The sequence below is a fragment of the Hemiscyllium ocellatum genome, chromosome 10 (assembly GCF_020745735.1).
Source record: "Hemiscyllium ocellatum isolate sHemOce1 chromosome 10, sHemOce1.pat.X.cur, whole genome shotgun sequence".
Classification (NCBI taxonomy): domain Eukaryota; kingdom Metazoa; phylum Chordata; class Chondrichthyes; order Orectolobiformes; family Hemiscylliidae; genus Hemiscyllium; species Hemiscyllium ocellatum.
The window spans coordinates 30803772-30826340 of record NC_083410.1 but is presented as its reverse complement, the minus strand read 5'-3'; the positions used below and the strand labels follow the sequence as shown (position 1 = coordinate 30826340).

The 22569-nt window shown below is 42.8% G+C and overlaps 2 protein-coding genes across 5 annotated transcripts in view; one reads left to right on the top strand and one right to left on the bottom strand.

Moving 5' to 3' along the window:
- The window catches only part of dync2li1 (dynein, cytoplasmic 2, light intermediate chain 1), a 31564-nt gene extending 28141 nt beyond the window's left edge, over positions 1–3423 (bottom strand). For all 3 annotated transcript variants that reach the window (XR_009645073.1, XM_060830860.1, XM_060830861.1), the window contains exons 1-2: positions 3326–3423; positions 2003–2120 (exon numbers count right to left, since the gene is read on the bottom strand). Coding sequence is in view for 2 of the 3 variants with exons in the window: in XM_060830860.1 (XP_060686843.1) it covers positions 2003–2120; positions 3326–3339 (132 nt within the window). In the remaining variant the exon portion in view is untranslated. The remainder of the gene's footprint in view (positions 1–2002; positions 2121–3325) is intronic.
- An 8984-nt stretch (positions 3424–12407) lies between these two features.
- LOC132819708 (tetratricopeptide repeat protein 7A-like) overlaps positions 12408–22569 on the top strand; it is a 373105-nt gene continuing 362943 nt past the window's right edge. For both annotated transcript variants that reach the window (XR_009645113.1, XM_060831372.1), the window contains exon 1: positions 12408–12534. Coding sequence is in view for 1 of the 2 variants with exons in the window: in XM_060831372.1 (XP_060687355.1) it covers positions 12408–12534 (127 nt within the window). In the remaining variant the exon portion in view is untranslated. The remainder of the gene's footprint in view (positions 12535–22569) is intronic.

The window sequence follows — 22569 nt, the reverse complement described above, 5'->3', positions numbered from 1 at the left end:
GCTCAGAAATGGACAGAGGAGATCCAGTAGGGTGCACAAAAAAGGCTTGGCAAGAAGGATTAGGGAGAACCCAAACGCATTTTACTCATACGTGAGGAATAACAGAATGACCAGGAAGAAGGTAGGGCCAATCAGGGATAGCGGAGGGAACTTGTGCGTGGAGTCTGAGCAGTTAGGGGAAGCCCTAAATGAGTTTTTTGCTTTGGTTTTCACCAAGGAAAGGGAACTTGTTGTGAATGAAAACTTCGAGGAGCTGGGATACAGTCTTGATGAGATCAGGATCGATGAGGTTGATGTGCTGGAAATTTTGGAAAACATTAAGATTGATAAGTCCCCAGGGCCAGACCAGATTTATCCAAAGCTGCTCCGGGAAGCGAGAAAGGAGGTTGCTAAGCTGTTGGCAAGGATATTTGCCTCCTCACTCTCCACGGGAGTCGTACTGGAGGGTTGGAAGGAGGCGAATGTTGTTCCTCTTTTCAAGAAGGATAATAGGGAAATCCCTGGCAATTACAGACCAGTCAGTCTTAAGTCTGTGGTCAGCAAAGTTTTAGAAAGAATTCTGAGGGATAGGATTTATGACTATTTGGCAAAGCATAGTGTGATTAAAGGCAGTCAGCATGGCTTTGTGAGGGGCAGGTCATGCCTCACAAATCTTTGAAGAGGTGTCAAGACAGGTCAATGAAGGTTGAGCAGTGAATGTAGTGTATATGGACTTCAGCAAGGCATTTAATAAGGTTCCCCATGGTTGGCTCATTCATAAAATCAGGAAGTATGGGATACAGGGAGATTTGGCTATCTGGATTTAGAATTGGCTGGCTGACAGAAGGCAGAGAGTGGTTGTAGATGGAAAGTATTCTGCCTGGAGGTCAGTGTTGAGTGGAGTTCTGCAGGGCTCTGTCCTTGGGCCTCTGCTCTTTGTAGTTTTATAAATGACTTGGATGAGGAGGTTGAGGGGTGGGTTAGTAAATTTACAGATGACACAAAGGTTGGAGGGCTACTGCAAGCGCAGCAAAACAGACAGGATGCAGAGTTGGGCTGAGAAATGGCTGATGGAGTTCAACCTGGATGAATGCGAAGTGATGCATTTTGGAAGGTCGAACTCAAATGTTGAATATAGGATTAAAGACAAGATTCTTGACAGTGTGGAGGAACAGAGGGATCTGGGTGTGCAAGTACATAGATCCCTCAAAGTTGCCACCCAAGTGGATAGGGTTGTTAAGAAAGCATATGGTGTTTTGTCTTTCATTAACAGGGGATCCAGTTTAAGAGCCGCGAGGTTTTGCTACAGCTCTACATGTCCCTGGTGAGATCACACTTGGAATATTGTATCCAGTTCTGGTCGCTCTACTATAGGAAAGATACAGAGGCTTTGGAGAGGGTGCAAAAAAGGTTTACCAGGCTGCTGCCTGGACTGGAGAGCTTGCCTTATGAGGAGAGGTTGAATAAACTCAGATTTTTCTCTCTGGAGAGAAGGAGGAAGAAAGGAGACCTGATCGAAGTATACAAGATAATGAGTGTAATAGATAGAGTCAATAGCCAGAGACTTTTCCCCAGGCAGGATTGACAGGAATGAGGAGCCATATTTTGAAGATATTAGGAGGAAGGTATAAAGGAGACATCAGAAGTAGGTTCTTTACGCAGAGAGTTGTGAATGCATGGAACGCGTTGCCAGCTGTGGCGGTGGAAGCAGGGTCATTGGGGACATTTAAGCGACTGCTGGATATGCACATGGATATCAGTGAGTTGAGGAGTGTGTAGATTAAGTTATTATATTTTACATTATGATTAAACCTCGGCACAACATCGTGGGCCAAAGGGCCTGTTCTGTGCTGTACTTTTCTATGTTCATTAGAACCGCAGAGTGATATTTACATTTTATGCAATGCTACAAACTACTGCTGTTAGAATTCATTCCTGCAATTCTACAACAGTTTTTTTTGGGGGGTGAGGGTTTAGAATACATTACAAATTCAGTTTTTTGGAAGTAATCCTAGCCACTTACCCCAGTTTTATTTCCCAAAAAGAATACAGATCTCTCCTTGACTTCTAGATCTCCTTCATTTTCCTTCTCCTCATTTTTCTTTGAAACTTGAGCCACAGCTATATCCCAGAGAGTGTCACTGTAGATTAAAAAAAACAAAGAATAAAAACAAGAGAAGTTGACATACCGAGCAATTTATCTCCTGGCAATATTGAAGCAAATTATTTCAAATTACAGACACTAATCATAGAAAAAAATATATACGAACAAAAGATTAACTTAGAAGAACCCTTGAAAATGAATTTCTTATCCAAGATACTATGGTTTTGTTTAGTAGTTTCAAATGGTGACAAACTTAATTGTACTACCAATATTTTCTGTTGTTCAAATGTTTCAATGTTTTGGAGGCTGTTTTTCTTCATAAATCTATTTTGTCAAATGCTCTGGCCCTGATTTAGAAATTGGCTAAGATTTGACTCTACACAGAATGCTTCAAATTTAAGAAATACTGATTCAAAAGATAAAAATCACACAACACCAGGTTATAGTCCAACAGGTTTATTTGGAAGCACTAGTTTTCGGAGCGCTGCTCCTTCATCAGGTGACTATAATGTGGTGCTGTGTAATTTTTAACTTTGTACACCCCAGTCCAACACCGGTGTCTCCAAATCATGATGCAAAAGACAAAAGATAATCCCATTAAAATAATTTTAGAACTGTCCACATTTCAGCAGAAAGGTTAAGGGCCTGTCAATGTGACTGTCAGAATCAACGAAAAATGCCACTAAAAGAGCATTTTTATTTATTGACCAACATTTTGGTAGACAACCAAACTTACCAAAATTTATCATCTATTTATGTCACTGTTTTACTGACTGTATTTCCAAATAATTCAGTGGTTGGATGTCCACTAGTTTGATTTACATCCCAAGAAAACAAAAAGGCAGTAAACAATTGTACCTCTTTCTATTACCCATAAATGTTCAGATTTTAAAAAGGATGAACAATAGGAAGAATGGCGGTGTGAAAGGGATAATAAGAATTATTCGGCCAAGAAGAGGGAAGGTAATTGGATTAGCCAGAATATTTTCCAGTTGTTGCATGATCAAAAGCGCGAGCCCAGGTAGTCAAAGCTGAAAAAGGTGTTGCTGGAAAAGCGCAGCAGGTCAGGCAGCATCCAAGGAGCATCAGCCCTTCTTCAGGGGCGAGATGTTAGGGTCTGGGTTGAGGTAAGTGTACAGCTCCCAGATAAACAACGTGCTGAGCTACCTCCATATCCAACCTTCTCCACAGGCGCCATGACGGCTGAACAACTATTAAGCAACAATAATCAATGATCCTCACCTAGCCCGGGGCATCTTTCATCGACGAAAGAACCGCCCGTTCATAGCATCCCGTTTAGCCCGACTCCCTGAGAAACCCCCACAGGCTGCCCAGGCCCCGTTGCCGGGGAAACGACGCTCGAGGAGCAGCGTCCCAACGCGTCACCGTGAGTCGTGGGTGACGTCACGCGCAGCTGCCGCACCGGGGATTCTGGGCTTTGTAGTTCACCAAATCCATCGACATCATTGGAACTGAACGAAAGTGAGGAGAATAGAGTCGACAGTGTGCTGCTGCAAAAGCTCAGCAGGTCAGGCAGCATCCGAGAAGCAGGAGAGTTGATGTTTCGGGCAAACGCTCTTCATCAGGATCATCGGAACTGAGTAAAAACCGAAAGAAAACAAAAAAGCATGCTGCAGGCCATAGGGGTCAGGCAGTATCCATTTAGAGAAAGCAAGCTGACCTTTGGAGTGGAGATGACACTTCATCAGAGCTGGTGAAATGTGGAGGGGGCAGCATTAATGCAATAGTGGGAGGGAGGGGATTGGATTGCTGGGGTGGTGGAGAAAGGATGTTGATAGTTAAGATAAGTAATCTTAATATGAGGATGGCAGAACAATAGTGTGTCTAACTGACGGACTGGAAAGTTCAGGCAGTCCCATTGGGGTGGGGGGGGAAGGGATAGAGGACGACAGAGAATGTAACAAATAAAGCTAAAAGAAAGGGAGTAATGGGTTCACAATTTGAAGGTGTTGAACTCGATATTGAGCCCAGAAGGTTGTAAAATGTCTAGTTTGAAGATGAGATGTTGCTCCTCCAGTTTGCGCTGTGATTTGCTAGAACATTGCAGCATGCCAGGGACAGATAAGTGGGCATGTGAGCAGGATAAGATTAGATTAGATTCCCTACAGTTATGATGCAGGCGAAGGAACTGGGAGAAGGGATGGAGTCTTTGCTGGACCTTGGATCGAAAGAGCTATCGTAAAGGTACCAATAGGAGTCAGTGGATGGCAGCGGACAGTTTATTCCACTAAATACAGGTTTCTGGTTATGAATGTATGCCATTTCTAGCATGCATGTTCGATCCACTTTATGGATATGAGATCAGAAGTGGGCCATTTTCCTCATCAATTCTGCTCTGCCCTTCAATGAGATCATGGCTCTGATGGAAAAGCGCAGCAGGTCAGGCAGCATCCAAGGAACAAGAAATTCGATATTTCGGGCATAAGGCCTTCTTCAGGCTTGATTCCTGAAGAAGAGCTTATGCCCGAAACGTCGAATCTCCTGTTCCTTGAATGCTGCCTGACCTGCTGCGCTTTTCCAGCAACACATTTTCAGATCTGATCTTCAGCATCTGCAGACCTCACTTTCTCCATGGCTCTGATGGTTTTAGCATTTTGTGTTTGGTGACATAAGTGGAATATGAAATTCTTCAGCAACTGCAGGTTTTATTATAATGGAAGAAATAACCAGATTCATGAGAAGATTTCAAAATCAGCTGCATATGTTGTTCTCCTTTGTTCTCCATTTTGACCCCCTCTGTTAAATGAATTAATGCACATTGCAAATTTCATTGCACAACATCCTTCTCTTTCATGCTATCTCTTGCAAAGTCAGGCCCAATGTTTCAGGAATTTCAAGCCCTCCTCCTGCACCATTTCTTCAATCATGCTTTTGTGTGTTATCCTACTATTTCTGTACTCATTTGTGTGTGGTACTAGCCGTGGTCTAGAGATTGCTACTTTTAAGCTTCTATTTCCTAATTTTCTTCTTAGCTGTCTAAATTCAGATCGCAAGACCACATGACCCTTCCTGCTTATAGCATTGGTACCAGTGTGGATCAACACCTCTCGCTGATCGTATTTGCCCAGCCGAATGTCTAATAGTTGCTCTGTGACCTTGGCATCAGGCTTCCATAACTTCCTGGATTCCACCTCCTCCACCCCAGTATCCTGGAAGAACTCCAACCGATTCTCCCAATTCCTCCGCCTCCACTGCATCTGCTTGGATGAGGAAACATTCCACTTCCAAGCATCCCAGATGTCCACCTATTTCGAACATCGTCCTTTTCCTCCCTATGTCATCGAGACAGCCCTGCATTGCACCTCCTCCATTCCCGTTCCACTGCTCCAAAATCCCCCCTCTTGTCCTCACCTACCATCCCACCAGTCTCCGCATCCAATGCATCATCCTTAACACTTCCACCAATTTTAACTAGACCCCGCCACTAAGAACACCTTCTCCTCCCTACCAATCTCTGCCTTCCAGAAAGACCAATAACTTTGACAGTCCTTGGTTTGTGCCACTGTCCACACCAACACGGGCGGCACGGTTGCACAGTGGTTAGCACTGCTGCCTCACAGCGCCAGGGACCTTGGTTCAATTCCCACCTCAGGCGACTGACTGTGTGGAGTTTGCACGTTCTCCCCGTGTCTGCGTGGGTTTCCTCCGGGTGCTCCGGTTTCCTCCCACAGTCCAAAGATGTGTAGGTCAGGTGAATTGGCCATGCTAAATTGCCCGTAGTGTTAGGTAAGGGGTATATGTAGGGGTATGGGTGAATTGCGCTTCTGCAGGTCGGTGTGGACTTGTTGGGCCGAAGGGCCTGTTTCCACACTGTAAGTAATCTAATCTAATCTAACACTCCCTAAACCCCCCAGGTACCTTCCCCTGCAAGCAGAAAAGATGTAAAACCTGCCAGCATGCCACCTCCCTCACTCTATCCAGGCCCCAAACAGTCCTTCGAGGTGAGACATAAGCTCACCTGCCTCTCTTCCAACCTAGTTTACTGCATCAGGTGCTCCCGATGTGGTCTTCTCTACATCGGGGAGACTAAATGTAAACTTAGGGAACGGTTTGTCAAGCATCTCAATCAGACCCGCAGGTACCAACCGTACCTCCCAGTCACCATCCATTTTAACTCCCCTTCCTACTCCCCTTTCTGACATGACCATCCTTGGTCTCCTCCATTGCCACAATGAACCAAACCACAAATTGGAGGAATAACACCTCATAGAGTCATAGAGATGAACAGCATGGAAACAGACCGTTAGGTCCAACCCGTCCATGCTGACCAGATATCCCAACCCAATCTAATTCCATCAGCCAGCACCTGGCCCATATCCCTCCAAACCTTTCCTATTCATATACCCATCCAAATGCCTCTTAAATGTTGCAGTTGTACCAGCCTCCACCACTTCCTCTGGCAGCTCATTCCATACACGTACCACCCTCTGTGTGAAAATGTTGCCCCTTAGGTCTCTTTTATATCTTTCCCCTCTCACCCTAAACCTATGCCCTCTAGTTGTGGACTCCCCAACCTCAGGGAAAAGGCTTTGTCTATTTTCCCTATCCATACCCCTCATAATCTTGTAAACCTCTATAAGCCTCCGGTGCTCCAGGGAAAACAGCCCCAGCCTTTTCAGCCTCTCCCTATAGCTCAAATCCTCCAACCCTGGCAACATCCTTGTAAATCTTTTCTGAACTCTTTCAAGTTTCACAACATCTTTTTGATAGGAAGGAGACCAGAACTGCACGCAATATTCCAACAGTGGCCTAACCAATGTCCTGTACAGCCGCAGCATGACCTCCCAATGCCTGTACTCAATACTCTGACCAATAAAAGAAAGCATACCAAATGTCTTCTTCACTATCTTATCTACCTGCGACTCCACGTTCAAGGAGCTATGAACCTGCACTCCAAGGTCTCTTTGTTCAACAACACTCCCTAGGACCTTACCATTAAGTGTATAAGTCCTGCTAAGATTTGCTTTCCCTATAGCTCAGAGGACTTAACATAAATTTCTCCAATTTCAAATAACCTCCCTCCCCATCTCCCGAATCCCTTCCCAGCCCCTCTCCCTCTCCCTCCCTTCCACACATCTCTGCCACCCACCGGATTCATTCCTCCCATTGACCAACCAGGTCATACACTCTACCTGTCTTCACCTATCCCCATTTCACCACCCTGTTTCCTCCCCCACCCCCCTTTATTTGCACCTCCTCCTACACTCATCCCCAGTCCTGAAAATGGGTTACACCTGAAACATTGACTTGTCTACCTCCTGATGATGCCTGGCTTGCTATGTTTTTCCAGCTTCCTGCATGTCTACCTTCGCATCAGAGAGGCAACATGCTATCCTGGAGTCACACCCATAACTGTAAAAATCCCTGCCTCCTCTCCAACTAGTGAATCCCCATCACTATTGCTCTTTGACTAGTCTTCCTTCTCCTGTGTACATCTGGCTCACTAGTGCTTCAAAGGGCTTGGTGCTTGCTGGAATCCTTTGAGGAACCATCACCTTCACCAGCATGCACAATGGGAAACTGATTCTTAAACAGTATCTCAGGAGATTTTTGTATTACATGCCTGATTCCTTTCATCTTTCTGCAGTCATCCATTACCTATCTGCCTGCATACCTCTAAACTGTTGACCACCTCTCTGAACAGGGAGACAGTGAGGTCTGCAGATGCTGGAGATCACAGTTGAGTGTGTTGCTGGAAAAGCACAGCAGGTCAGGCAAGCATCCGAGGAGCAGAAAAATCAGTATTTTGGGCTGGAGCCCTTCATCAGGAACCTTTGGATTTGTAGTGTGTACTGGGTATCCTGTTCACGTCATTTCCGCCACCTCCAAACGGACCCCACCACCAAGGATATATTTCCCTCCCCTCCCCTATCAGCGTTCCGCAAGGACCACTCCCTTCGTGACTCCCTCGTCAGATCCACACCCCCCACCAACCCAATCTCCACCCCCGGCACCTTCCCTGCAACCGCAGGAAATGTAAAACTTGCGCCCACACCTCCACACTCACTTCCCTCCAAGGCCCCAAGGGATCCTTCCATATCCGCCACAAGTTCACCTGTACCTCCACACACATCATCTATTGCATCCGCTGCACCCGATGTGGCCTCCTCTATATTGGGGAGACAGGCCGCTTACTTGCGGAACGCTTCAGAGAACACCTCTGGGCCGCCCGGACCAACCAACCCAACCACCCCGTGGCTCAACACTTTAACTCTCCCTCCCACTCCACCGAGGACATGCAGGTCCTTGGACTCCTCCACCGGCAGAACATAACAACACGACGGCTGGAGGAGGAGCGCCTCATCTTCCGCCTGGGAACCCTCCAACCACAAGGTGTGAATTCAGATTTCTCCAGTTTCCTCATTTCCCCTCCCCCCACCTTGTCTCAGTCGGTTCCCTCAACTCAGCACCGCCCTCCTAACCTGCAATCTCCTTACTGACCTCTCTGCCCCCCACCCCACTCCGGCCTATCACCCTCACCTTGACCTCCTTCCACCTATCCCACCTCCATCGCCCCTCTGGGCTGTGCGGTGTTGGAACTGGTCCTCCTGGGAGCAGATGCGGCGGAGACGAAGGAATTGGGAATATGGGATGGAGTTTTTACAGGGGGCAGGGTGGGAGGAGGTGTAGTCTAGGTAGCTGTGGGAGTCGGTCGGTTTATAGTAAATGTCCATGTTGATTTGGTCACCCGAGATAGAAATGGAGAGGTCTAGGAAGGAGAGGGAGGAGTCTGAGACGATCCAGGTAAATTTGAGGTTGGGGTGGAAGGTGTTAGTAAAGTGGATGAACTGTTCAACCTCCTCGTGGGAGCACGAGGCAGCCTCTTCGTAGGATATGTGGAACAGTCCATCTTCTGCAGCTACATAGGCACCACCACCCACCTTTTCCTCTGCTACATCGATGACTGTATCGGCGCTGCCTCGTGCTCCCACAAGGAAGTTGAACAGTTCATCCACTTTACTAACACCTTCCACCCCGACCTCAAATTTACCTGGACCGTCTCAGACTCCTCCCTCTCTCTCCACTTCCCGCTCCTCCGCCCTTGAGCCCCGCCCCTCCAACCGCCACCAAGACAGAACCCCACTGGTTCTCACCTACAAAAAAGAAATGAAAAAAGCATGCAAGTAAACACTTGTACAATTATCTTATCAAAGAGTATGCTCAGGAGCAGCGTGAGCTTCTTAAAACATGACAACAGTATAATAGCTATGAAAATTAAGAAATGGCAGACACATTGAATAAGTATGTCAATTTTACATTAAAGGAAGGGGTCAGCATGCCAGACATTCCAAGGATACAGTCATCGATGTAGCGGAGGAAAAGGTGGGTGGTGGTGCCAATGTAGCTGCAGAAGATGGACTGTTCCACATATCCTTCCAATAGGAGGGAGAGTAGAATTGCACACATTATTCCAAAAGTGGCCTAACCAATGTTCTGTGAGTGGTGTGATCATCATAAAGTGTTTTTGTTCAGATGTGCCATTGTCTACCTGGTAGATAATTCCTGGTTGAAAATGAAGCACCAACTGAACAATTACCATCTTGATTGTCTTCAGTTTATCTGTGGACTATATGCCCTGATGATGTAAAAATGTTTCTTACTCTACAGGTCACAATAACCATTGTGTGCTACACTGCTTGTTAAGTAGCTGAGCATGTTAGCAACTCATTTTCCTGTGCTGCATTACCATGCACTCCTGCATGTTTGGTACTTCACATGTAACAAATAGATACACAGTCCATCACAACGGTATGCTCAGATCAGTATCCCACTGTCATGCCACACATCTTTTTGATGCAAACTTTCTCACTTTTTAGATAATCTTCTGAAAACACGTAACACTAAAGCATTTTAAATTATTGTTTGTTCTGCCTGCTTTTTGCAATTTTTGAACTTCAATAACTAAATTTCTATGTTTATTCAGTTTCTAATTTTTTTAGCATTTAGAAATTACTCAAATCTATTCTGCTTAATTAAAATGGATGACGTTTCAATATTAAAATCTATTTGCCCATTCGCTTCAGCTATCAATGTTCCTCTGCAAATTTTTGCTGTCATTGACAGTAAATTAATGTTGTCAGAAAACCTATGTAAATGCATTCTGTTCCTCCAAACACATTATTTATGTATACAATAAAGTGTTGGCACTACAATATATATCACTGGAGTACCATTAGTCACATCCTTTCAATTTGTATTCAGACTCACTCATCCCTAGTGTTTACCTTCTCCCCTCCATACAATTTCCTGTCTAAATCAGAGGTTTGCTCGTTTGCTTCCATACTCGTGTACTTTTTAAATTACTTTCTTCATTCAATGTTACCATAATACTGATTGTTTACTCATCTCTATAACCTCTGCTCAGACATCTATGCTTTTTCCAATCCCATGTGTTTGAATCTTTCACCACTGAATACTTATGTTTGGTCTTAGGGATGACTCTTCTTCTTTCTGGTCCAATCTCCATTGCACACCTCATTATGTGCCCTCTTTCTTTCCACAACAAATAATCAAGCCATACTTTAGTTTTGTCCCCTTCAGGGATGTATCATGGCGGGCCCTGTACAGACTGCTGCTGCACATTGTCCACCTCTTTCCACCGCCCGGACATGCCTTGACATGCCCACTTGCTACCGGGGGCTGGGGATCTCCAGAGGACAGCTCTCTACATGGGAGTCCTCCCACTTTCTCTTGAGGATTTGGGGTGGAGGGTGCTGCATGCAGCTGTGCACTAAACTGCTGATTGCAGTGGTTCATGGACTCCCAATGCAATTGCTTGTTCTGTGGTGCTGTGGAGACCATGGTCCATGTACATATAGGGTGTGGGTGTTTGCACTGTCTTTTTAGTTTTCTGGAGAACCTTCTCCTCTGCTTTTGTCTGCACTTCAGTCCCACACTCCTGATGTTTGGGTACCTGGTGTGGAGGGGGAAGGGTAGGTCTGAGGATAAACAGGTCCAGGCAGTGGGCCATGGAGGGGTTTATTATGGCCGATTGCCTCCCCCTTTTCCACAGCTACGTCTGAGCCCTGGTGTCTCTGGAGAAGGAGGACACGGTGTCTACCAACTCCTTTGAGCTGTTCAGGGAGAGGTGGGCACCACAGGGAGTGGAGTGTTTTATTTCCCCCTCCAACTCTATTTTAATTTAATCCTTGCCATTTTGATCCTTCACTATTTTGATCATGCAGCATTGTGCTTTGGTGAGGAGGACATTGCTTGTCACTGACCACTTGACACTGGATGTTTCCTTTCATCCTGGTGGTGGAAATTGATTAAAGATTTGTACACCTGCTGTCTTCCACTGTGTCGCACAATTGCACACACACATCATGGGTGTTGGGGAAAATTTAAAAAAAAACAGGAGATTTAGAATCTCCTCAATTTAGGGGACTGACTTGGTTAAAAAAAAGAAAAAAAACATGCCATTTCAACTTCTCCTTAGCTACCTCTGTCAATGCTTCCACAATCTTCACTGACTCTGTGAGGTACTAGTACTTGATCTTGTCCTCCCTCATCACTCCACACATTCATCTTGTGATCCAGATCTGATAAACATACAGTTGTTATGTTTCTCTTATTGTTGTCCAAGTTTGTGCACAAAATAAATTATTGAGGCACATGCTTCCTCAGCTCATCAAAAACAACATGAAACAAGAGTTGAACTTTCTTAAATAAAATCATTAAGTGATCATCACTCCACCTACAGCACATGGAGTATTTTCTCACCACCATTTTCTCAAAGTCAACTTTGGATGAGCAATACATATCAGCCCAGCCAGTAATATCCATGTCTCCCGAGCTGAATAAAAAAACAAATACTTATGAAAAGTAATACCATCTATCCAATAGTTTCAAGTTTAATAAAACTGATTTTGCTTTGATGAGGCACAATTTCAGTCCTTTAATACCATGCAGTATAAAAATATATTTTTGATAATGAATTTTCACAATATTACATTCACAACATACATCCCAACCAAGCAGGTTAATATTTAACTCGCATTTGTACAGTATTTGGAAAACAAAATAATTTTAACTTGCTAGCAGGTAAGTTGTGAATCATAGGAGTTATAATCATTTGCAAAAAAAGGATTATGGAAAAATGATCTGTTTTATCTGTTTTAAGGATGTTTTGTCGGTACTTTCCTTCTTTCTTAAGAGAAAAGTGTCAAGCTTGTGTTTACTTTAAAATGGATGGAAAACTACAACTCCCAGCGTGCTCTATGTTAACACGCAGACGCAGTGGCAATTTTTCTAGTATTTTGGCAGCAGTTCCTCTTTTTATATAAAAGTGCTACAGACTCTAATGGCTTCCAGGATATCATTTTCACAGTACAAATTAGAGGCAGAAATAGAAAAATGCAGAGGAGAGTGTCAATGGGACAAAGTTCAAAACCTGGTGAAGCAACTGCCTCCCAAAACATCGGAAAACGGTAGGTTTTATAAAATCCAGAAGTGTTCGGAGCAGTTTTGACCTTTGGTGTGTGTTTAAGATTTTTTTATTTACATCTGTAAAAGTTGATTGAAAATGAAGAGAAGAGTTGAATAAAGCATCATTTTGCACGATCCGTGAGAATATTGATCTGGAGATCTGAAACACGGGCTGTGAAAATTATACATTGATTTGCAGAAATTCTGAAGCTGTTATTCCAAGAATAAAGACGCTGAACTTTCTCACCTTCCGCTTTTACTGTACCATGTTTGAAGATTCAAACCACAGTGACGTATTGCACTTCTCTTTTGCCTTGGTATTGTCGACATAAATACTTATACAGAAAGTTTTCACCTTTTTAATTTTTTTTAAAGCACGCTGGAATGAATAAGTTTGCAGTTCTTTTCGACCTGTCAGTAAGGGCTCATGTAAATATCTACCATCTGCGTAAACTGTTGTCATTTTACGTGGATGAAACATATTGCGTACGTTGGAAATCTGAAATAAAATCTGAAGCTCTGAGCAATATTAGGGATTGCTGGAAAAGCTCTGCAGGTCTGGCGGCAACTGTGGAGAGAAATCAGATTCCTGAGGAAGGGTCACTCGACCCGAAATGTTGACTCTCGATTTCTCTCCACATATGCTGTCAGACCTGCTGAGTTTTTTTTCCACCAATTTCTGTTTTGTCTCTGATTTACAGCGTCCACAATTCTTTCGATTTTTATTTAGCCGGGAGCACACTTCAGATCAGACAGCAGGGTGAAAGGGACCAGATTTTCGCGGAGTGGGCAAGACTCTCCGGACCTTTGAAAAAGCTGCGCAGCAGGAGCCCTGCGGTTATTTCTGACGGATCCCGTCTTTGCAGGCAGGGGTAACATGGGTGAGAAGGCGAGGAGAGTTGGTCAGTCGCACAAGCGGGAATCCTGCATTCAGTAGAGCCATTTGAATTTAATAGGATACAGTGGGGTCTGCAGATCAGAGTTGAGAGTGTGTTGCTGGAAAAGCACAACAGCATCCGAGGAGCAGGAAAATCGACGTCCCCTGGGTTCTGAAGCTCCTACGATGCTGCCTGACCTACTGTGCTTTTCCAGCACCACACTCCAGACGCTGATCTCACATTCTCCTCTTTGAATTTAATGCTGAGTTCAAATAGACCCCATTTTGACTGTGCTGAAGACCTTAACTAGCAGTGTGACAATCATGTATTAGCAGAATTAGGTAAATGCTTTTAAATGACGAATAAAGTCTGCATATGATTTTCTTTTAAAAAACACAATACTCTTTAAATATGAATTTGCTGTCAATGAGAGTAAAAAGAAAGTCACCCTTGGACTGCTTTGATTTACAAGTCTTCTGTTTTAGGTTGAAAATAATACTGCCTCCAGTGGTGCAGTTTTAGGAGAGTTCTTTATTGACATTTCCCCAAGAGCTATTATTATGTCTTTGAATGTTTATTTGGCTTCTTTTCAAAAGCTACTGTTATCTCTGGGAGGTTCTGAGTTCACAGTTTGCTTGAAATTTCAAAGTTAAGAACATAAGAACTAGGCAATTCAACCCTTTGAATCTGCTTTGCCATTTAATATCATCATGGCTGATCTCATCTCAGCATCAGGTTGATTTCCAATAAACTATACACAAGAGAACCTCATAGATGATGACCACTGGAATCACAGCGTGGTTTTAGGGCTACATGTGGGACAGCCAATATGGCACAGACAACGACAAAGTACAGCGAGCAATATCAAGATCTATAAACACTGGTTATATACCTAACTTAAGATTTTGTCAATGAGCCACCTGCTGTTTGGTATTTATTCTCCAAGCTAGATGATCAAACCAGTATGTCAAAATCCTACATACATTGTATAATGTCATGGTTGGGCTGTTTGTCCCTATGATGAGATGTCTGATGTCTTTGCAGTAACCAGTGATGTGAAGTAACACTATCATGGCTACCTAACTCTTCAATCTTTTATTTGATGCATTGGACCAGATTTTTTCTGATAATCCCATGAGAATTTTCACTCTATCCCTTTCTTTTATGAAGGAAAAGAGCTATGCATTTTTGACAGCAGAGTCTGATCAGGACTCCTTCAAACATGGAGTCGTTCTTCCATTTTCACAGTTCTTGCGCAATGCTAAATAGTTAGGGAAAGGCATCAGATTCATCATCCTTTACAATCCTTGACACTCTCTGATCAACTGGAAACTTTCAATGAGTTCAGTTTCTCATTCCTTAATTATAAATTCTCATATTTTCCCGTACAAATATCAGGCCAATTTGTCTGTAATTTTCTAGTTTTCTGCTCTATTCTTTCTTAAACAGTGGAACAATGGGTGCAATTTTCCAGTTGAAAGGAATGGATCCTAAACCAGGAGAACTTCAGATGATGATTGTTACAGCATTTTCCATATTATGACTTGTTCCTTCAAAATCCTGGGGTACAAACTATCTGGTCCTGGAGATTTGTGACTTTTTAGTGCCATTAATTTCTTCATTACTGTTATTTTGCTTTCTTAAATTTGGAGACTTCAAACTTAATTAATTAATTGAATCCTTGGAATGTCTGGCATGCTGACCCCTTCCTTTAATGTAAAATTGACATACTTATTCAATGTGTCTGCCATTTCTTAATTTTCATAGCTATTATACTGTTGTCATGTTTTAAGAAGCTCACGCTGCTCCTGAGCACACTCTTTGATAAGATAATTGTACAAGTGTTTACTTGCATGCTTTTTTCATTTCTTTTTTGTAGCTTTTACCAATTGTTTTGCTATTCTTTGCTGATCTTTAAATCTCTCTAATTGCATTTTTGTATATGTTTTGCATTTTTATGTTTCCTCTTTTCCTACTTGTCTAGTACCTTTCAAGTTGTCTGCCTAAAAAGTAGAGGTCTTGCTTATTGGAGCTCTAAACTTGTTCTGTATCAATTTTGTTTGAACACCTTCCACTGATTTTTCCACTCGGTAAAAACAAGGACTGCAGATGCTGGAAACCAGATTCTAGATTAGAGTGATAAAGTACAGCAATTCAGGCAGCATCCGAGGAGCTTGAAAATCGACGTTTTGGCAAAAGCCCTTCATCAGGCATAGAGGCAGAGTGCCTGCAGGAGAGATAAATGAGAGGAGGGTGGGGGTGGGGAGAAAGTAGCATAGAGTACAATAGGTGAATGGGGATGGGGATGAAGGTAATAGGTAGGGAGGAGGGTGGGGGAATCTCTCCACCCTGCAGGCTCTCTGCCTCTATTCCTGATGAAAGGCTTTTGCCCGAAACATCGATTTTCCTGCTCCTTGGATGCTGCCTGAACTGCTGTGTTTTTCCAGCACCACTCTAATCTAGAATCTGGTTTCCAGCATCTGCAGTCCTTGTTTTTACCTAGTTGATTTTAACCCTACTGCAAATCCTCTTGCAAGGATGCCTGCCTTGTCGACGTTTTCCTCCTCTCTCTACAAGAATCTCAGGGAGTCCCTCTCCCAGGTCATTTCCTCTGCCCTGAAGCTCTTCAACCATGTCCTGAAACAGACTCGCCAGCTCAGCACCGCCTTCATGAACTGTCCTGCCTGCCTATCTTCCTTTCCATCTATCCACTCCACCCTCCTCTCTGACCTATCAGCTCCATCCCTACCCCCATTCACCTACTGTATTTTATGCTACTTTCTCCCCACCCCCACCCTCCTCTCATTTATCTCTCCACTCTGCCTCTATCCCTGATGAAGAGCTTTTGCCTGAAATGTTGATTTTCCTGCTCCTCGGATGCTGCCTAAACGGCTGTACTTTTCCAACACCACTCTAATCCAGAAACTGATTTTTCCACTGGTTTGGCCAGTTGTGGATAGTCTTTGTCTCAACCCATTGAAACCTGCCTTAGCAGCTGTTTCGCATTTCAGTAGTTAGTGCTGCCTCACAGTTCTATGGAGCCATGTGTGACTGTCCGTGTGAAGTTTACACATTTTCCCTGTGTCATTGTGGGTTTCCTTCAGGTGTTCCGGCTTCCTCCCCCAGTCCAAAGATGTGCAGGTTAGATGGATTGGTCATCTTAAATTTGTCTGTTTTGTTTATGGCCTTGTAGGCTAATTGGATTAGCCATGGTAAATTTGGGGTTACAGGATTAGATTAGATTAGATTAGATTCCCTACAGTGCGGAAACAGGCCCTTCAGCCCAACCAGTCCACACTGACCCTCCGAAGAGTAACCCACCCAGACCCATTTCACTCTGACTAATGCACCTAACACTATGGGCAATTTAGCGTGGTCAATTCACCTAACCTGCACATCTTTGGATTGTGGGAGGAAACCAGAGCATCCAGGGGAAACCCACGCAGACACAGGGAGAATGTGTAAACTCCACACAGACAGTCACCTGAGGCTGGAATTGAACCTGGGGTCCCTGGTGCTGTGAGGCAGCAGTGCTAACCACTGAGCCACCGTGCCTACCTAGGCAGGTAGGACAGGTCATGAGGGCGGTGCTGAGCTGGCAAGTCTGTTTCAGGACATGGTTGAAGAGCTTCAGGGCAGAGGAAATGACCTGGGAGTTGCAGTGGGAGAGGTACTCCCTAAGATTCTTGTGGTAGGGATCTCAGCCTGGGTGGGATGCTCTTCTGAGGGTCTGTGTGGACTTGATGGGCTGAATGGCCTCCTTCTGCACTGAAGGGATTCAGTAATTCAGTAATTTCTCCCTTCCAAACTTTATGTTGAATTTGATCCTATTCCAAATCTCCATATAGACCATAAGGTATAGGAGCAGAAATTAGGGCATTCAGCCTGCCAAGTCAGCTCTGACATTCAATCATAGCTGATAAATTTCTCAACTCCATTCTCTTGCTTTCTCCTATAACCCTTGATCCCCTTGATACTCAAGAACCTATCTATCTCAGTCTTAAATATACTCAATGACCTGGCCTCCACATCCTTCAGTGGCAATGAATTCCATAGATTCACCAGTCTCTGGGAAAAAAAGTTTCTCCTTATCTCAGAGTAAAAGGAAGACCTTTTAGAACAAAGGCTGTGCCCTCAGGTCCTAGTCTCTCCTGCCAATGGAAGCATCTTCCCAACATCAAGTCTGTCCGGACCATTCAGTATTCAGTATGTTTCAATTAGATCCCTCCTCATCTTTCTAACCTCTATCGAGTATAGACCCAGAATCCTCTAACTTTTCTCATATGTTAAGACAATCTGGTACTTCACAGGGGGCCTGTGCATTACTCCCACTGCTATCTGAAATTCTTTTCTTAGTACTGTGGATAAAGTCTCTACTAACTGCTTGCCTCTCATTATATCCATGTACATTTGTAATGGTATTATCTTTAATTAAAAAGGTAACTATTCCACAGTTTTTTGTAGCTGTTTCAGGAATGGCTACCAAATCGAACACTTACAGTTGAATTTGTGCCTGCAATTCATTCAATTTTTTTTCCTTTAGGTACTATGCATTTGTATAAAGAACAACTTAATTAGGCCACACTTTCCTCAGCTTGTCCTTCTGCCGTAGTGTTTTCTTGGCATGTTTCTCACCTTTCTTCCTTGGTTTAATTATGTCACATCATTTAGTTTTCCCTTTTATCTGTATTGCCGAAAGCACAATTTTTGATTGTTATTCTGCTCTCTTTCGTTTTGTGTGTTCTGAAACTATTACTGTTCTGTCCATTTAAAATCATAGAATCATAGTGATGTATAGCATGGAAACAGACCCTTCGGTCCAACTTATCCGTGCTGACCAGACATTCTAAATTAATCTCGTCCCATTTGCAAGCACTTGACAAGCACTCGTCCCATTTGCAAGCCTATCCACCCCCACCCTTCCTATTCATGTATTCATCCAGATACTTCTAAATGTTGTAATTGTCCGAGCATCCTCCACTGTGATAGATATAGGACACTTGTTGGAGGTAATTTCTTTACTCAGAGAGTAGTATGGATGTGGAACATATTGCCTGCAACAGTAGTAGACTCGGCAACATTATGGCTATTTAAATGGTCATTGAATAGGTATATGGACAAGAATGGAATAGTGTGGGTTAGATGGGCTTCAGATTGGTTGCACAGGTTGATGCAACATCAAGGGACGAAGGGTCTGAACTGAGCTGTAATCTTCTATGTTCTATGTTCTTCCTCTGGCAACTCATTCTATACATGCACTACCCTTTGTGTGAAAAAGTTCTCCCTTAGATCCCTTTTATATCTTTCCCCTCTCACCTTAAACCTAACCCCTCCAGTTCTGGACTGCCCTACCCCAGGGAAAAAACCTATTTAGCCTATCCATGCCCTTTATGATTTTATAAACCTCTGTAAAGTCACCCCTCAGTCTCCGTTGCTCCAGGGAAAACAACCCCAGCTTATTCAGCCTCTGCTTATAGTTCAAACCCTCTAATTCTAGCGACATCTTTGTAAATCTTTTCTGAACCCTTTCAAGTTTCACAACATCATTCTGATAGGAGGGAGACCAGAATTGTACACAATATTTCAAAAGTGGCCTAACCAATATCATGTACAGCTGCAATATGACGTCTCAAATCTATAAAGCGCAGCAGGTCAGGCAGCATCCAAGGAACATGAAATTCGATGTTTCAGGCACAAGCCCTTCATCAGGACTCACACTTTCCTCATTCCTGATGAAGGTCTTGTGCCCGAAACGTCGAATTTCCTGTTCCTTGGATGCTGCCTGACCTGCTGCGCTTTAACCAGCAACACATTTTCGGCTCTGATCTCCAGCATCTGCAGACTCACTTTTTACTCTCAAATCTATACTCAATGCTCTGACCAATAAAGGCAAACATACCAAATGCCTTCTTCAATATCCATTGTCATGCATTATGTAACTACAGACAAGTTTCTGCACAAATCTAATAACGAATACATGGGCTTTTTTTGTGATGGCTTCTGTGATTGAGTTCCAGTTGTTAAGACTAGCTTCTAAAAATGCCCACATTATAAGGTGCTAGAAGATGATTGGTGTCTATGGATTCTTTTCTTAGTCCAAATTGATACTGTTTTAAGATAAGTAAGAAAGCAGTGGAGTAGAAAAAGGCAACTTGACCACTTGCTTTGGGAAAACGTGGTTTTCATTATTCGAAAAGCAATGTGAATTTTTATAGTTTCATGTTTGCATAGAAGCAGATAATGACAGTATGCGACCAGCTACTACGATTGGTATGCTTGTTCCCATAGCAGTGAAAAACAAACAGTGATATCTTTAGTCATGAGCTACAGAAACAGTGATGGTAAACCTGGGAACATTTGGGTTGGTCTCACTTGGGATTAAGCCAGGGACAATATTTAAACCTTGGGATGTTAATATGCAATGCCCAGGACCACGCAGATTAATCACAGAGAAAGGAGAGATGATTTGTATTTCTATAACATCTTATCTTACATCTCAGAAATGCCACCAGTTGTTACACAACAGCCTGAAAAATTCAGGGTGAACTGTCATCATAAGAACTCTTCTCTCACACACACAGACACACACACATACATCAAATTAATCTGTCTACAATTTGATCATTGGTTTAAATGATCTATTTTTAAATAGGAATAACTGAACATGAATGCATTTAGTGTTCTGACAACAGTATTGCATAAGCTGCTTTCCAGGTTGTTCACTTTTTTTCTGAGTTTGCTTAAAATAAAATGAAAATTATATACCTCTCAATTTGAAGCTTAAATTATTTGTTGATTTAATTTTGAATTAAATTCCCACTTTGCGCTGCTACTTACTACATTATGCAATAATTTGAATTATTTTTAGTTCAAAGACAAATTTGAACTATCAGAAATAGACAAAACAACTGCTATAGATGTAACAATGTCAATATAATGTAATGGAATGCTTCATGGGAGCATTATAAAGCAAAATAGGATACCAGGTCAGGTATCAAAAGCTTGGTCAAAGAGGTAAGCTTAATAAGGTGTTCTGAAGAAGGAAAGCAAGGTGATGAGATGTAGCAAGGAAATTCAAGGAATTAAGACTGAGGCAACTGAAAGTGAGGCCATCAGTTATAGAGCAGTTATGATGAGGAATGCACAAGAGGCAGAGTTAAAGGAGCACTAGTATCCCTGAGCTATGTGGGACTGGATAAGACTTGAGATGGAGAGGAGCAAGGTCAGGGATTGATTTAAAATCAAGGTAAGAAGTTTAAAATTATTCAGTATATAACAGCAGCCAGTAAATAATAAACAACTAACAGCAAAATAATAGTCACAACAGTTTCCTCTTTATGCTCTCTTACAACAGCAAATGCCACTAATGATGGGGCTTAGGACCCAGTTTAGGTCATATACTGAACTAGTTTGTCTCTGACGTTTGGCTGTAGTAGAAAAATAAAGTTGATTTACAGTAGTCTGTTAAAGAGAACAGGTCAATGTATGAATGAGTTTTAAATCAGCCTTGTAATAAATAGGGTATACCTGTGTATGTTTGGAGATATTTGTACTCATTCAAAACTATAACTCTAAATATCATAAGATTTTTCACACTTATGAAAGAACTCCTTGAAAGCGTTAATACTGATGCATTATCTTAAGGTTGTTTCCCAAATTGCCTTCCACCTTCAGTTAATAAACTATAAACAGCAGTGATTCAAATCCATTAAACTAGATGCTGCAAAGAGAAACTTCTCTTAATTCTATAATACCGGTGTTTTCAAAGCACATATTAAGGAAGGTTGAATTTTCAAAATCTCCTTCACTCTGTTGGAAACTCATTATTCATTTTTTACCTTTTTTTTAGATTAGATTTACAGTGTGGAAACAGGCCATTCAGCCCAACAAGTCCACACCGACTCGCCGAAGTGCAACCCACCCACACCCCTACATTTAAACCTACCTAACACTACGGGCAATTTAGCATGGCCAATTCACCTGACCCGCACATCTTTGGACTGTGGGAGGAAACCGGAGCACCCGGAGGAAACCCACGCAGACACGGGGAGAACGTGCAAACTCCACACAGTCAGTCGCCTGAGTCGGGAATTGAACCCGGGTCTCAGGTGCTGTGAGGCAGCAGTGCTAACCACTGTGCCACCGTGCCGCCCACTTTTATTTATTATCTTTCTCAATACAATACTACCTCGCTGCAGCACTAGCAATTATAAAATCAATCTTCTGTTTGCATTAAGCAAGACAATCTTAGTGAATGTATACTTTACTAATTAAGTTTTGTACAGATAAAATACTTGTTGCAATGTATTAGTGGAATTTTTAGAAAAGGCGAGGAGGACCCGAGATGACACAAAAAACTTCAGGATCTCCTGCCATAAATTGTATATAGTAGATGATAGAAAAAATGAATATTGAAACTGGAAGTAGTGCTGCTGTGACTGCACTCATTTGAGCAAATAATAAGTATCTCATCATGCTCCTGACTTAAACCATTCAGATATTGGAAGAGATAGGAGGTTGATCACATGCAGACTCTATTCTGCTGTTGAAACTATGCTGTAGATATGGTTGTCAAATGATGCCACCCAACATGTTAGTCATAGTTATTGATGGTAATGCCATTGAAAGCAGTGGGAAGGTGGATTGTTTGAGATAATCATTATAGAGTTCTTAGAACTTGCTACTGGTCAGCCCAAGCCTTTTGAAGGCTTTATGGTAAAGGTATATTGGTAACAATACCACCAATACCTGAAAGATAGGCACCAACTCCATTAAGTTGCTGTGCAAGACTATTTATTGATCATCATTTTCCTTCCTCGCATGTACATGGAATGCCTACAATGAAAATCTGTGTGTAAATCTCTTTATGGCTTTGCTACTCCCTTATTAACCTCAATCCAGACCTACATTCCCATCTGAATGCCAACCTCTGACAGTTTTTTATTTGCAATTCTCTTGCTCCTACAGTCTGCAATTGCTGGTTTTGTCTTCAACTGTTTGGGCCCGTGTGTTTAGATTTTCTGCTTAGCATCTGTCCATTTCTCCCTTCCATTAATGCCCTTCCACTAGCTCCTTCTTTGGTGTAGTGTCCATTTTTTGTTTGATCGTACCTCTGTGAAGCATCTTGGACTATTTTCATATGTTAGTAAGTTATAAATA